This window comes from Oncorhynchus clarkii, chromosome 26 (assembly GCF_045791955.1).
Source record: "Oncorhynchus clarkii lewisi isolate Uvic-CL-2024 chromosome 26, UVic_Ocla_1.0, whole genome shotgun sequence".
Taxonomy (NCBI): domain Eukaryota; kingdom Metazoa; phylum Chordata; class Actinopteri; order Salmoniformes; family Salmonidae; genus Oncorhynchus; species Oncorhynchus clarkii.
The window spans coordinates 50,488,903-50,503,859 of NC_092172.1; the positions used below are offsets into that span (position 1 = coordinate 50,488,903).

Here is a 14,957-nt window from a genome sequence, read left to right on the forward strand (position 1 = left end):
AGGGGGTGGAGGGGGTGGAGGGGGTTAATGTAGCAATCTGCATTAAGGGGGAGGAAGGAGGGGGTGGAGGGGGTGGAGGGGGTTAATGTAGCAATCTGCATTAAGGGGGAGGAAGGAGGGGGTGGAGGGGGTGGAGGGGGTTAATGTAGCAATCTGCATTAAGGGGGAGAGGGTGGAGGGGGTGGAGGGGGTTAATGTAGCATTCTGCATTAAGGGGCGAGGAAGGAGGGAGTGGTGGGGGTTAATGTAGCAATCTGCATTAAGGGGGGAGGAAGGAGGGAGTGGTGGGGGTTAATGTAGCAATCTGCATTAAGGGAGAGAGGAAGGAGGGGGTGGAGGGGGTTCATGTTAGTCTGGGTGTGTAGGAGTTTGATTCTGCTCAGGTGATGTTTGCTCAGAACAAACAGTTAGTTTATCAAGGTTACGGATTCTATTCATGACCCCCTTCCTAAGGATTTGTGTGTGTGTGTGTGTGTGTGTGTGTGTGTGTGTGTGTGTGTGTGTGTGTGTGTGTGTGTGTGTGTGTGTGTGTGTGTGTGTGTGTGTGTGTGTGTGTGTGTGTGTGTGTGTGTGTGTGTGTGAAGCAGGCTGACCTCAGCAAGGTGGATTACAAGTCAGTCATTCAGTCAGTAAATAAAAAATACAATTGTTGTCTGTTGTCTAGACAGCTTCATCTGTCAACACCTACCCATGTTGTCTGTTGTCTAGACAGCTTCATCTGTCAACACCTAGCCATGTTGTCTGTTGTCTAGACAGCTTCATCTGTCAACACCTACCCATGTTGGCTGTTGTTTAGACAGCTTCATCTGTCAACTCCTACCCATGTTGTCTGTTGTTGAGACAGCTTCACCTGCCAACTCCTACCCATGTTGTCTGTTGTTTAGACAGCTTCACCTGTCAACTCCTACCCATGTTGTCTGTTGTTTAGACAGCTTCATCTGTCAACTCCTACCCATGTTGTCTGTTGTTTAGACAGCTTCATCTGTCAACTCCTACCCATGTTGTCTGTTGTTTAGACAGCTTCACCTGTCAACTCCTACCCATGTTGTCTGTTGTCTAGACAGCTTCACCTGTCAACACCTAGCCATGTTGTCTGTTATTGAGACAGCTTCACCTGTCAACCCCTACCCATGTTGTCTGTTGTTTAGGCAGCTTCATCTGTCAACTCCTACCCATGTTGGCTGTTGTTTAGGCAGCTTCATCTGTCAACTCATATCCATGTTGTCTGTTGTTGAGGCAGCTTCATCTGTCAACTCCTACCCATGTTGGCTGTTGTTTAGACAGCTTCATCTGTCAACTCCTACCCATGTTGTCTGTTGTTTAGACAGCTTCACCTGCCAACTCCTACCCATGTTGTCTGTTGTTTAGACAGCTTCACCTGCCAACTCCTACCCATGTTGTCTGTTGTTTAGACAGCTTCATCTGTCAACTCCTACCCATGTTGTCTGTTGTTTAGACAGCTTCATCTGTCAACTCCTACCCATGTTGTCTGTTGTTTAGACAGCTTCACCTGTCAACTCCTACCCATGTTGTCTGTTGTTGAGACAGCTTCACCTGTCAACACCTACCCATGTTGTCTGTTGTTGAGACAGCTTCACCTGTCAACTCCTACCCATGTTGTCTGTTGTTGAGACAGCTTCACCTGTCAACACCTACCCATGTTGTCTGTTGTCTAGACAGCTTCATCTGTCAACTCCTACCCATGTTGTCTGTTGTTTAGACAGCTTCACCTGTCAACTCCTACCCATGTTGTCTGTTGTTTAGACAGCTTCACCTGTCAACTCCTACCCATGTTGTCTGTTGTTGAGACAGCTTCACCTGTCAACTCCTACCCATGTTGTCTGTTGTTGAGACAGCTTCACCTGTCAACACCTACCCATGTTGTCTGTTGTCTAGACAGCTTCACCTGTCAACTCCTACCCATGTTGTCTGTTGTTTAGACAGCTTCACCTGTCAACTCCTACCCATGTTGTCTGTTGTTGAGACAGCTTCACCTGTCAACACCTACCCATGTTGTCTGTTGTTGAGACAGCTTCACCTGTCAACTCCTACCCATGTTGTCTGTTGTTTAGACAGCTTCACCTGTCAACACCTACCCATGTTGTCTGTTGTTTAGACAGCTTCACCTGTCAACACCTACCCATGTTGTCTGTTGTCTAGACAGCTTCACCTGTCAACTCCTACCCATGTTGTCTGTTGTTTAGACAGCTTCACCTGCCAACTCCTACCCATGTTGTCTGTTGTTTAGACAGCTTCACCTGTCAACTCCTACCCATGTTGTCTGTTGTCTAGACAGCTTCACCTGTCAACTCCTACCCATGTTGTCTGTTGTTTAGACAGCTTCACCTGTCAACTCCTACCCATGTTGGCTGTTGTCTAGACAGCTTCACCTGTCAACTCCTACCCATATTGTCTGTTGTTTAGACAGCTTCACCTGTCAACCCCTACCCATGTTGCCTGTTGTTGAGACGGCTTCATCTGTCAACTCCTACCCATGTTGTCTGTTGTTTAGACAGCTTCACCTGTCAACTCCTACCCATGTTGTATGTTGTCTAGACAGCTTCACCTGCTTGTCTTTTATTCTACTGATCTGTCTCTTGTTCTCTGTCTCTCTCTCCCTGACAGGATGCTTTGCCCGGCTGTATCTACACTGTCCTGTTACTGGCTGATAGAGACCTGGTTCTACGCCTGGAGAAACCCTCAGCCGTACAGGTAACACACAGAGACCTGGTTCTACGCCTGGAGAAACCCTCAGCCGTACAGGTAACACACAGAGACCTGGTTCTACGCCTGGAGAAACCCTCAGCCGTACAGGTAACACACAGAGACCTGGTTCTACGCCTGGAGAAACCCTCAGCCGTACAGGTAACACACAGAGACCTGGTTCTACGCCTCGAGAAACCCTCAGCCGTACAGGTAACACACAGAGACCTGGTTCTACGCCTGGAGAAACCCTCAGCCGTACAGGTAACACACAGAGACCTGGTTCTACGCCTGGAGAAACCCTCAGCCGTACAGGTAACACACAGAGACCTGGTTCTACGCCTCGAGAAACCCTCAGCCGTACAGGTAACACACAGAGACCTGGTTCTACGCCTGGAGAAACCCTCAGCCGTACAGGTAACACACAGAGACCTGGTTCTACGCCTGGAGAAACCCTCAGCCGTACAGGTAACACACAGAGACCTGGTTCTACGCCTGGAGAAACCCTCAGCCGTACAGGTAACACAGAGACCTGGTTCTACGCCTGGAGAAACCCTCAGCCGTACAGGTAACACAGAGACCTGGTTCTACGCCTGGAGAAATCCTCAGCAGCACAGGTAACACACAGAGACCTGGTTTTACGCCTGGGGCTGTTGTAATGTATTGAGTTCTGTCTGGCAGAGTGTTGAGGGGCTGTTGTAATGTATTGAGTTCTGTCTGGCAGAGTGTTGAGGGGCTGTTGTAATGTATTGAGTTCTGTCTGGCAGAGTGTTGAGGGGCTGTTGTAATGTATTGCATTCTGTCTGGCAGAGTGTTGAGGGGCTGTTGTAATGTATTGAGTTCTGTCTGGCATAGTGTTGAGGGGCTGTTGTAATGTATTGAGTTCTGTCTGGCAGAGTGTTGAGGGGCTGTTGTTATGTATTGAGTTCTGTCTGGCAGAGTGTTGAGGAGCTGTTATGTATTGAGTTCTGTCTGGCAGAGTGTTGAGGGGCTGTTGTTATGTATTGAGTTCTGTCTGGCAGAGTGTTGAGGGGCTGTTGTAATGTATTGAGTTCTGTCTGGCAGAGTGTTGAGGGGCTGTTGTAATGTATTGAGATCTGTCTGGCAGAGTGTTGAGGGGCTGTTGTAATGTATTGAGTTCTGTCTGGCAGAGTGTTGAGGGGCTGTTGTAATGTATTGCGTTCTGTCTGGCAGAGTGTTGAGGGGCTGTTGTAATGTATTGAGATCTGTCTGGCAGAGTGTTGAGGGGCTGTTGTAATGTATGTAGTATTGAGTTCTGTCTGGCAGAGTGTTGAGGGGCTGTTGTTATGTATTGAGTTCTGTCTGGCAGAGTGTTGAGGGGCTGTTGTAATGTATTGAGTTCTGTCTGGCAGAGTGTTGAGGGGCTGTTGTAATGTATTGAGATCTGTCTGGCAGAGTGTTGAGGGGCTGTTGTAATGTATTTAGTATTGAGTTCTGTCTGGCAGAGTGTTGAGGGGCTGTTGTAAGGTATTGAGTTCTGTCTGGCAGAGTGTTGAGGGGCTGTTGTAATGTATTGAGTTCTGTCTGGCAGAGTGTTGAGGGGCTGTTGTAATGTATTGAGTTCTGTCTGGCAGAGTGTTGAGGGGCTGTTGTAATGTATTGAGTTCTGTCTGGCAGAGTGTTGAGGGGCTGTTGTAATGTATTTAGTATTGAGTTGTTGTCTTGTTACAAACCTTCATTGGTTTGCTGCTGCTAGTGGTGTGGTGGTATTGTTGTCCTAAATATCTCCTCTCTATCCCTCCCTCTGTCTCTCTCACACCTCTCCCCCCTCTCCTCTCTCTCTCCCCTCTTTATCTCCCTCCCTCCCTCTATCTCTCTCTCTCTCTCTCTCTCTTCTCTTCTCTTCTCTTCTCTTCCCCTCTCTTCTCTTCTCTTCTCTTCTCTTCTCTTCTCTTCTCTTCTCTTCTCTTCTCTTCTCTTCTCTTCTCTTCTCTTCTCTTCTCTCTCTCTCTCTCTCTCTCTCTCTCTCTCTCTCTCTCTCTCGCTCTCTCTTTCTCTTTCTCTTTCTCTCTCTCCCTCTCCCTCTCCCCCTCCTCCTATTTCTCCCCTTTCTATCCAGGTGGAGTTGTTGACCTCTCTGAAGTCTCTCTATAAACATGTGGAGGTGTCTCAGCTGCCTACTGAGTTTGATGGATCCTTCCCCTTTTTACACAGCGCCTGGGTCTGCTTCAGAACGGTGAGATATGATGTTGATGGTGAAGCCAGGTGATGGTGAAGCCTGGTGATGGTGAGACCAGGTGATGGTGAAGCTAGGTGATGGTGAGGCCTGGTGATGCTAGGTGATGGTGAAGCTAGGTGATGGTGAAGCTAGGTGATGGTGATGCTAGGTGATGGTGAGACCAGGTGATGGTGAAGCCAGGTGATGGTGAAGCTAGGTGATGGTGAGACCAGGTGATGGTGAAGTCAGGTGATGGTGAAGCTAGGTGATGGTGAAGCTAGGTGATGGTGAAGCTAGGTGATGGTGAGGCTAGGTGATGGTGATGATGAAGATAGGTGATGGTGATGCTAGGTGATGATGAAGCTAGGTGATGGTGATGGTGAAGCCAGCTGATGGTGAAGCTAGGTGATGGTGAAGCTAGGTGATGGTGAGGCTAGGTAATGGTGATGATGAAGATAGGTGATGGTGATGCTAGGTGATGATGAAGCCAGGTGATGGTGAAGCCAGGTGATGGTGATGCTAGGTGATGATGAAGCCAGGTGATGGTGAAGCCAGGTGATGGTGAAGCCTGGTGATGGTGAGACCAGGTGATGGTGAAGCTAGGTGATGGTGAAGCCAGGTGATGGTGAGGCCTGGTGATGGTGAAGCTAGGTGATGGTGATGGTGAAGCCAGGTGATGGTGAAGCTAGGTGATGGTGAAGCTAGGTGATGGTGAGGCTAGGTGATGGTGATGATGAAGATAGGTGATGGTGATGCTAGGTGATGGTGAAGCTAGGTGATGGTGAAGCCAGGTGATGATGAAGATAGATGATGGTGAAGCCAGTTGATGGTGAAGCCAGGTGATGGTGAAGCCAGGTGATGGTGAAGCCAGGTGATGAGGAAGATAGATGATGGTGAAGCCAGGTGATGGTGAAGCTTGGTGATGGTGAAGCCAGGTGATGGTGATGCTAGGTGATGGTGAAGCCAGGTGATGGTGAAGCTAGGTGATGGTGAGACCAGGTGATGGTGAAGCCAGATGATGGTGAAGCCAGGTGATGGTGAAGCTAGGTGATGGTGAGACCAGGTGATGGTGAAGCCAGGTGATGGTGAAGCTAGGTAATGGTGATGCCAGGTGATGGTGAAGCTAGGTGATGGTGAGGCTAGGTGATGGTGATGATGAAGATAGGTGATGGTGATGCTAGGTGATGGTGATGATGAAGCCAGGTGATGGTGAAGCCAGGTGATGATGAAGCTAGGTGATGGTGAAGCCAGGTGATGGTGAAGCCAGGTGATGGTGAGACCAGGTGATGGTGAGACCAGGTGATGGTGAAGCCAGGTGATGGTGAAGCCAGGTGATGGTGAAGCCAGGTGATGGTGAAGCTAGGTGATGGTGATGGTGATGCTAGGTGATGGTGAAGCTAGGTGATGGTGAGGCTAGGTGATGATGAAGATAGGTGATGGTGATGCTAGGTGATGGTGATGATGAAGCCCGGTGATGTTGAAGCCAGGTGATGATGAAGATAGATGATGGTGAAGCCAGGTGATGGTGAAGCTAGGTGATGGTGAAGCTAGGTGGTGGTGATGCCAGGTGATGGTGAAGCTAGGTGATGGTGAAGCCAGGTGATTGTGATGCCAGGTGATGGTGAAGCCAGGTGATGGTGAAGCTAGGTGATGGTGAAGCTAGGTGATGGTGATGGTGAAGCCAGGTGATGGTGAAGCCAGGTGATGGTGAAGCCAGGTGATGGTGAGACCAGGTGATGTTGAAGCCAGGTGATGGTGATGGTGAAGCCAGGCGATGGTGAAGCTAGGTGATGGTGATGGTGAAGCCAGGTGATGGTGAAGCCAGGTGATGGTGAAGCTAGGTGATGGTGAAGCCAGGTGATGCTGATGGTGAAGCTAGGTGATGATGAAGCTAGGTGATGGTGAAGCTAGGTGATGATGAAAATAGGTGATGTTGAAGCCAGGTGATGGAGATGGCTTGCTGACCCTGCTATCTTCCTCAGCTCATCCTCTCTGTAGCCTGGACATCATACCTCCACATCTAACGTGTATCACCCACGTAGGTGCTCCCTCTGATGCTGCTCTTCAGCGCCAACAGCCCACCACACATCAGTCCAGAGCAGTAGTCACCCTCACTACGAGCTCTCTGACATTTACACAATGCAGTCAGGTCTCATTGATCAACAAGCAGCCGGTGCTGAGATACATCAAACGTTAGCCAGGTAGCTAGCTAGCCAAACCGGACAAGTCAACCTGCCGTCAGTGCTGAGATACATCAAACGTTAGCCAGGTAGCTAGCTAGCCAAACCGGACAGGTCAACCTGCCGTCAGTGCTGAGATACATCAAACGTTAGCCAGGTAGCTAGCTAGCCAACCCGAACAAGTCAACCTGCCATCAGTGCTGAGATACATCAAACGTTAGCCAGGTAGCTAGCTAGCCAAACCGGACAGGTCAACCTGCCGTCAGTGCTGAGATACATCAAACGTTAGCCAGGTAGCTAGCTAGCCAAACCGGACAGGTCAACCTGCCGTCAGTGCTGAGATACATCAAACGTTAGCCAGGTAGCTAGCTAGCCAAACCCGGACAAGTCAACCTGCCGTCTGTGCTGAGATACATCAAACGTTAGCCAGGTAGCTAGCTAGCCAAACCTGACCTGCCGTCAGTGCTGAGATACATCAAACGTTAGCCAGCTAGCTAGCTAGCCAAACCGGACAAGTCAACCTGCCGTCAGTGCTGAGATACATCAAACGTTAGCCAGGTAGCTAGCTAGCCAAACCCGACCTGCCGTCAGTGCTGAGATACATCAAACGTTAGCCAGCTAGCTAGCTAGCCAAACCGGACAAGTCAACCTGCCGTCAGTGCTGAGATACATCAAACGTTAGCCAGGTAGCTAGCTAGCCAAACCCGACCTGCCGTCAGTGCTGAGATACATCAAACGTTAGCCAGGTAGCTAGCTAGCCAAACCCGACCTGCCGTCAGTGCTGAGATACATCAAACGTTAGCCAGGTAGCTAGCTAGCCAAACCGGACAAGTCAACCTGCCGTCAGTGCTGAGATACATCAAACGTTAGCCAGGTAGCTAGCTAGCCAAACCGGACCTGCCGTCAGTGCTGAGATACATCAAACGTTAGCCAGGTAGCTAGCTAGCCAAACCGGACAAGTCAACCTGCCGTCAGTGCTGAGATACATCAAACGTTAGCCAGGTAGCTAGCTAGCCAAACCCGGACAAGTCAACCTGCCGTCAGTGCTGAGATACATCAAACGTTAGCCAGGTAGCTAGCTAGCCAAACCCGACCTGCCGTCAGTGCTGAGATACATCAAATGTTAGCCAGGTAGCTAGCTAGCCAAACCGGACAAGTCAACCTGCCGTCAGTGCTGAGATACATCAAACGTTAGCCAGGTAGCTAGCTAGCCAAACCGGACAGGTCATCCTGCCGTCAGTGCTGAGATACATCAAACGTTAGCCAGGTAGCTAGCTAGCCAAACTGGACAAGTCATCCTGCCGTCAGTGCTGAGATACATCAAACGTTAGCCAGGTAGCTAGCTAGCCAAACCGGACAAGTCAACTTGCCGTCAGTGCTGAGATACATCAAACGTTAGCCAGCTAGCTAGCTAGCCAAAGCGGACAAGTTATCCTGCCGTCAGACCTGCAACTCCTGTAAAAACAACCGGATATATCCAATCAAATCAAGGACTTATCAAAAACAAAATCAATCAAAATATGTCCAACTTTCCAGAACTCTCTGTTTAGGCTGCTTTACGGCGCCATGGCAACCACGTGCTGCTGTGAGTGTCTTACCGGAGATGACTAAAGTTGTCTGTGCTTAGTTATCTGTCTGTCTGTCTCTCGGTCTTTGTATAGTTGTCTTTCATGTGGTTGAACAGTGTGTCTGTGTGTCTCTGTTACTGACGGTGGTGTTTCAGAGACTGGAACAGCTAACCAGTCACTGTGAGGACGCTGTCAACCTTCTGCAGAGTACCATCACAGGTCTGGAGTCTACAGTCCTGCCAGCTACCGCTGAGGTAACTACCGTGTTAATATAGTCTGTAGTCTACTGTCCTGCCAGCTACCGCTGAGGTAACTACCGTGTTAATATAGTCTGTAGTCTACTGTCCTGCCAGCTACCGCTGAGGTAACTACCATGTTAATATAGTCTGTAGTCTACTGTCCTGCCAGCTACCGCTGAGGTAACTACCATGTTAATATAGTCTGTAGTCTACTGTCCTGCCAGCTACCACTGAGGTAACTACCATGTTAATATAGTCTGTAGTCTACTGTCCTGCCAGCTACCGCTGAGGTAACTACCATGTTAATATAGTCTGTAGTCTACTGTCCTGCCAGCTACCGCTGAGGTAACTACCGTGTTAATATAGTCTGTAGTCAGTCTACTGTCCTGCCAGCTACCGCTGAGGTAACTACCATGTTAATATAGTCTGTAGTCAGTCTACTGTCCTGCCAGCTACCGCTGAGGTAACTACCATGTTAATATAGTCTGTAGTCTACTGTCCTGCCAGCTACTGCTGAGGTAACTACCGTGTTAATATAGTCTGTAGTCTACTGTCCTGCCAGCTACCGCTGAGGTAACTACCGTGTTAATATAGTCTGTAGTCTACTGTCCTGCCAGCTACTGCTGAGGTAACTACCATGTTAATATAGTCTGTAGTCTACTGTCCTGCCAGCTACTGCTGAGGTAACTACCATGTTAATATAGTCTGTAGTCTACTGTCCTGCCAGCTACTGCTGAGGTAACTACCATGTTAATATAGTCTGTAGTCTACTGTCCTGCCAGCTACCGCTGAGGTAACTACCATGTTAATATAGTCTGTAGTCAGTCTACTGTCCTGCCAGCTACCGCTGAGGTAACTACCATGTTAATATAGTCTGTAGTCAGTCTACTGTCCTGCCAGCTACCGCTGAGGTAACTACCATGTTAATATAGTTTGTAGTCTACTGTCCTGCCAGCTACTGCTGAGGTAACTACCATGTTAATATAGTCTGTAGTCAGTCTACTGTCCTGCCAGCTACCGCTGAGGTAACTACCATGTTAATATAGTCTGTAGTCTACTGTCCTGCCAGCTACTGCTGAGGTAACTACCATGTTAATATAGTCTGTAGTCTACTGTCCTGCCAGCTACCGCTGAGGTAACTACCATGTTAATATAGTCTGTAGTCTACTGTCCTGCCAGCTACCGCTGAGGTAACTACCATGTTAATATAGTCTGTAGTCAGTCTACTGTCCTGCCAGCTACCGCTGAGGTAACTACCATGTTAATATAGTCTGTAGTCAGTCTACTGTCCTGCCAGCTACCGCTGAGGTAACTACCATGTTAATATAGTTTGTAGTCTACTGTCCTGCCAGCTACTGCTGAGGTAACTACCATGTTAATATAGTCTGTAGTCAGTCTACTGTCCTGCCAGCTACCGCTGAGGTAACTACCATGTTAATGTAGTCTACTGTCCTGCCAGCTACTGCTGAGGTAACTACCATGTTAATATAGTCTGTAGTCTACTGTCCTGCCAGCTACCGCTGAGGTAACTACCATGTTAATATAGTCTGTAGTCTACTGTCCTGCCAGCTACCGCTGAGGTAACTACCATGTTAATATAGTCTGTAGTCTACTGTCCTGCCAGCTACCGCTGAGGTAACTACCATGTTAATATAGTCTGTAGTCTACTGTCCAGCCAGCTACTGCTGAGGTAACTACCATGTTAATATAGTCTGTAGTCTACTGTCCTGCCAGCTACCGCTGAGGTAACTACCATGTTAGTATAGTCTGTAGTCTGCTGTCCTGCCAGCTACTGCTGAGGTAACTACCATGTTAGTATAGTCTGTAGTCTACTGTCCTGTGGTGTGTTGAGGCTGTATGAGACATGTCTAGGAGGGATATGATGTGTGTTGAGGCTGTAGAAGACATGTCTAGGAAGGATATGACGTGTGTTGTATTGAGGCTGTAGGAGACTGGTAGAGTTGACTTACAGGACAGGAAATGGAGTGGTCTGGTAGAGTTGAATATGAAGTGGTCTGGTAGAGTTGAATTACAGGACAGGAAATGGATTGGTCAGGTAGAGTTGAAATGCAGGAAGTGGAGTGGTCTGGTAGAGTTGAATATGAAGTGGTCAGGTAGAGTTGAATTACAGGACAGGAAGTGGAGTGGTCTGGTAGCGTTGAATTACAGGACAGGAAGTGGAGTGGTCTGGTAGAGTTGAATTACAGGACAGGAAGTGGAGTGGTCTGGTAGAGTTGAATTACAGGACAGGAAGTGGAGTGGTCAGGTAGAGTTGAATTACAGGACAGGAAATGGATTGGTCAGGTAGAGTTGAATTAGAGGACAGGAAATGGAGTGGTCAGGTAGAGTTGAATATGAAGTGGTCAGGTAGAGTTGAATTACAGGACAGGAAGTGGAGTGGTCTGGTAGCGTTGAATTACAGGACAGGAAGTGGAGTGGTCTGGTAGAGTTGAATTACAGGACAGGAAGTGGAGTGGTCTGGTAGAGTTGAATTACAGGACAGGAAGTGGAGTGGTCAGGTAGAGTTGAATTACAGGACAGGAAATGGATTGGTCAGGTAGAGTTGAATTAGAGGACAGGAAATGGAGTGGTCTGGTAGAGTTGAATTTCAGGACAGGAAATGGAGTGGTCTGGTAGAGTTGAATTTCAGGACAGGAAATGGAGTGGTCTGGTAGAGTTGAATATGGAGTGGTCTGGTAGAGTTGAATATGGAGTGGTCAGGTAGAGTTGGATGACAGGACAGGTGATGTTTAGGAAGGGTGTTTGGTGTATGTGGAAGAGTTTAGAAAACACATTAATTCACTTGTGGTGCAACACGTGTATAAAACACTAACTCTCCCCCTCACCCCCCACCCCCCAGGAGGCCAAGGTGTTACTTGCCAGGTACAGGGGTGTGATGTGCACCGTCCTGGAGGACAGCCGATTGGCTAGATTACAGCTGGAGGGCGGAGCCGTCCTGTCCCGCCTCCGTAAAGAGGAAACCAGTGTCAGCCTCAGCGACGACTACAGGTAATGATTCGGTCGTTAACGCTGCGATATGGAACCTTTCTGGGCGACCCGACTAGATTCACATAGCAATATGAGTTATAGATCTGTCATTCTCATTGAAAGTCTTAAGACGTGTTATATCTGTTCTATGTGCTCTATTCCTGTGCTTCCCGTTCTTACGTTTAGTATTTTGTGTCTTTTACTGTCTGTTTTGTTCACCAGCTTCAAAACAGCTGAAAATATAATATTTTATGGTTATTAGAAATATATTTCACTGCGGTTTAGATGGTACAATGACTCTCTACACTGGACGTGTTTGTTTTGTCACAGAAACTGAAATTAGGGGAACTATTAGGATTTTATCAACCAGGAAATGACGGAGCGATTTCTGCACATTGCACCTTTATAGATACTCTTGTATCCACAGCAACTTGACACATGAATACAGCCCAGCGCCATTCTCCAACCAACCTCCTCTATGTTCTCCCTCATCCCCTCAGTCCAACCTCCCTCTCCTCTCCTCTCCTCTCCTCTCCTCTCCTCTCCTCTCCTCTCCTCTCCTCTCCTCTCCTCTCCTCTCCTCTCCTCTCCTCTCCTCTATATTCTCCCTCATCCCCTCAGTCCAACCTCCCTCTCTTTCCTCTCCTCCCCTCTCTCCTCTCCTCTCCTCCATTTCCCCCCTCTCCTCTATGTTCTCCCTCATCCCCTCAGTCCAACCTCCCTCTCCTATATATTCTCCCTCATCCCCTCAGTCCAACCTCCCTCCCCTCCCTCTCTCTCATCTTCTCCTCTCCTCCTCTCCTCCTCTCCTCTCCTCTCCTCTCCTCTCCTCTCCTCTCCTCTCTCCTCTATATTCTCCCTCATCCCCTTAGTCCAACCTCCCTCTCCTCCATTTCTCCTCTCTCCCCTCTATATATATATATATATATATATATGTGTTGAAGAGGGTGGGGCTCAAGCTGCATCCCTGTCTAGTACCCTCGTCAATTCATTGTTATATATATGTTGAAGAGGGTGGGGCTCAAGCTGCATCCCTGTCTAGTACCCTTGTCAATATATATGTTGACGAGGGTGGGGCTCAAGCTGCATCCCTGTCTAGTGCCCTCGTCAATTCATTGTTATATATATGTTGAAGAGGGTGGGGCTCAAGCTGCATCCCTGTCTAGTGCCCTTGTCAATATATATGTTGACGAGGGTGGGGCTGAAGCTGCATCCCTGTCTAGTGCCCTCGTCAATTCATTGTTATATATATGTTGAAGAGGGTGGGGCTCAAGCTGCATCCCTGTCTAGTGCCCTCGTCAATTCATTGTTATATATATGTTGAAGAGGGTGGGGCTCAAGCTGCATCCCTGTCTAGTACCCTCGTCAATTCATTGATATGTATATATGTTGAAGAGGGTGGGGCTCAAGCTGCATCCCTGTCTAGTACCCTCGTCAATTCATTGATATATATATATATGTTGAAGAGGGTGGGGCTCAAGCTGCATCCCTGTCTCACCCCACGGCCCTGTGGGAAGAAATGTGTGCTTTTTTTTTGCCTATTTTAACCGCACACTTGTTGTTTGTGTACATGGATTTTATAATGTTTTTTCCCCCAACACCACTTTCTATCAATTTGTATAGAAGACCCTCATATCAAATTGAGTTGAAGGCTTTTTTGAAATCAACAAAGCATGAGAAGACTTAGCCTTTGGTTTGTTTGTTTATCAATTAGGCTGTGCAGGGTGAATACGTGGTCTGTCGTACGGTAATTTGGTAAAAAGCCAATTTGACGTTTGCTCAGTGCATTGTTTTCACTGAGGAAATGTACGAGTCTGCTGTTAATGATAACGCAGAGGATTTTCCCAAGGTTGCTGTTGACGCATATCTCTCTCGCTCTCGCTCTCTGTGTGTCTCTCTCGCTCTCTCTCTGTGTCTCTCTCGCTCTCTCTCTGTGTCTCTTTCTCCACTCCTGTCTCTAATCTAAGGTGTCTGGTCTTTATTAGAGCTCTAGTGAATATTGTTCTGTTGTATAAATGTCTCCTGTTGTCTTAATGTCTCCTGTTATGTCTACACCCATAGGCAGTCATTAGGGACCCAGCCTGTGTCTGTTGTCACCAGCTAGCAGGGCTTCCCCCTGCTGTTATGTCATGATGTGATTCAGTCTACTTCCTTCCTGTGACTAACCCCTCTCCTGATCCCTCTCTGTCACCCCAGGCTCTGCCCGCCACACCCCTCCCATTGCTCAGGAATTTTACTCTCCATGCCTGCTCCTGACTAGACGGCATTTCCAACTCACTCAAAAATGGGGGGCAACATGGTGGAATGTTTCCCTCTAGTTCCTAACTTCTGGGGCTTTGCAGAGAAATGCTGTTGATATGTGTATTTTTGCTGTGCTGGTGGGGTTGGCCCAGTCAGAGAAATGCTGTTGCCTGTGTCTTTGGGGTCAGTCTTAAAGGACCTGTGTCAGAGGAGAGAAGAGGCTCTTGTTTTGGAGGAGACATGACAGCAGAAAGACTTGTTCTGGTTCTGGTCAGCTGAAGGAGACATGACAACAGAAAGACTTGTTCTGGTTCTGGGCTTTATGAGGAGATCAGAGAGAACGACATGAAGGAGAAGTGGAGACAGAGAGACTTGAGAGACTTGTTCTGGTTCTGGTCAGCTGAAGGAGAAGTGGAGACATGACAACAGAGAGACTGAGGAACTTGTTCTGGTTCTGGTCAGCTGAAGGAGAAGTGACAACAGAAATACTTGTTCTGGTTCTGGTCAGCTGAAGGAGAAGTGACAACAGAGAGACTGAGGGACTTGTGTGTCAGTATGGAGCTGCAGTAACACCACTCTGTGTGTCAGTATGGAGCTGCAGTAACACCACTCTGTGTGTCAGTATGGGGCTGCAGTAACACCACTCTGTGTGTCAGTATGGAGCTGCAGTAACACCTCTCTGTGTGTCAGTATGGAGCCGCAGTAACACCTCTCTGTGTGTCAGTATGGAGCCGCAGTAACACCACTCTGTGTGTCAGTATGGAGCCGCAGTAACACCACTCTGTGTGTCAGTATGGAGCCGCAGTAACACCACTCTGTGTGTCAGTATGGAGCTGCAGTAACACCACTCTGTGTGTCA

The 14,957-nt window shown here is 48.3% G+C and overlaps 1 protein-coding gene across 1 annotated transcript in view; it reads left to right on the forward strand.

Moving 5' to 3' along the window:
* LOC139384646 (pleckstrin homology domain-containing family G member 4B-like) overlaps positions 1-14,957 on the forward strand; it is a 147,770-nt gene that overhangs the window by 69,820 nt on the left and 62,993 nt on the right. Inside the window, exons 11-14 of the mRNA XM_071129460.1 lie at positions 2,626-2,712; positions 4,784-4,900; positions 8,786-8,884; positions 11,730-11,878. Of these exons, the coding sequence (XP_070985561.1) occupies positions 2,626-2,712; positions 4,784-4,900; positions 8,786-8,884; positions 11,730-11,878 (452 nt within the window). The remainder of the gene's footprint in view (positions 1-2,625; positions 2,713-4,783; positions 4,901-8,785; positions 8,885-11,729; positions 11,879-14,957) is intronic.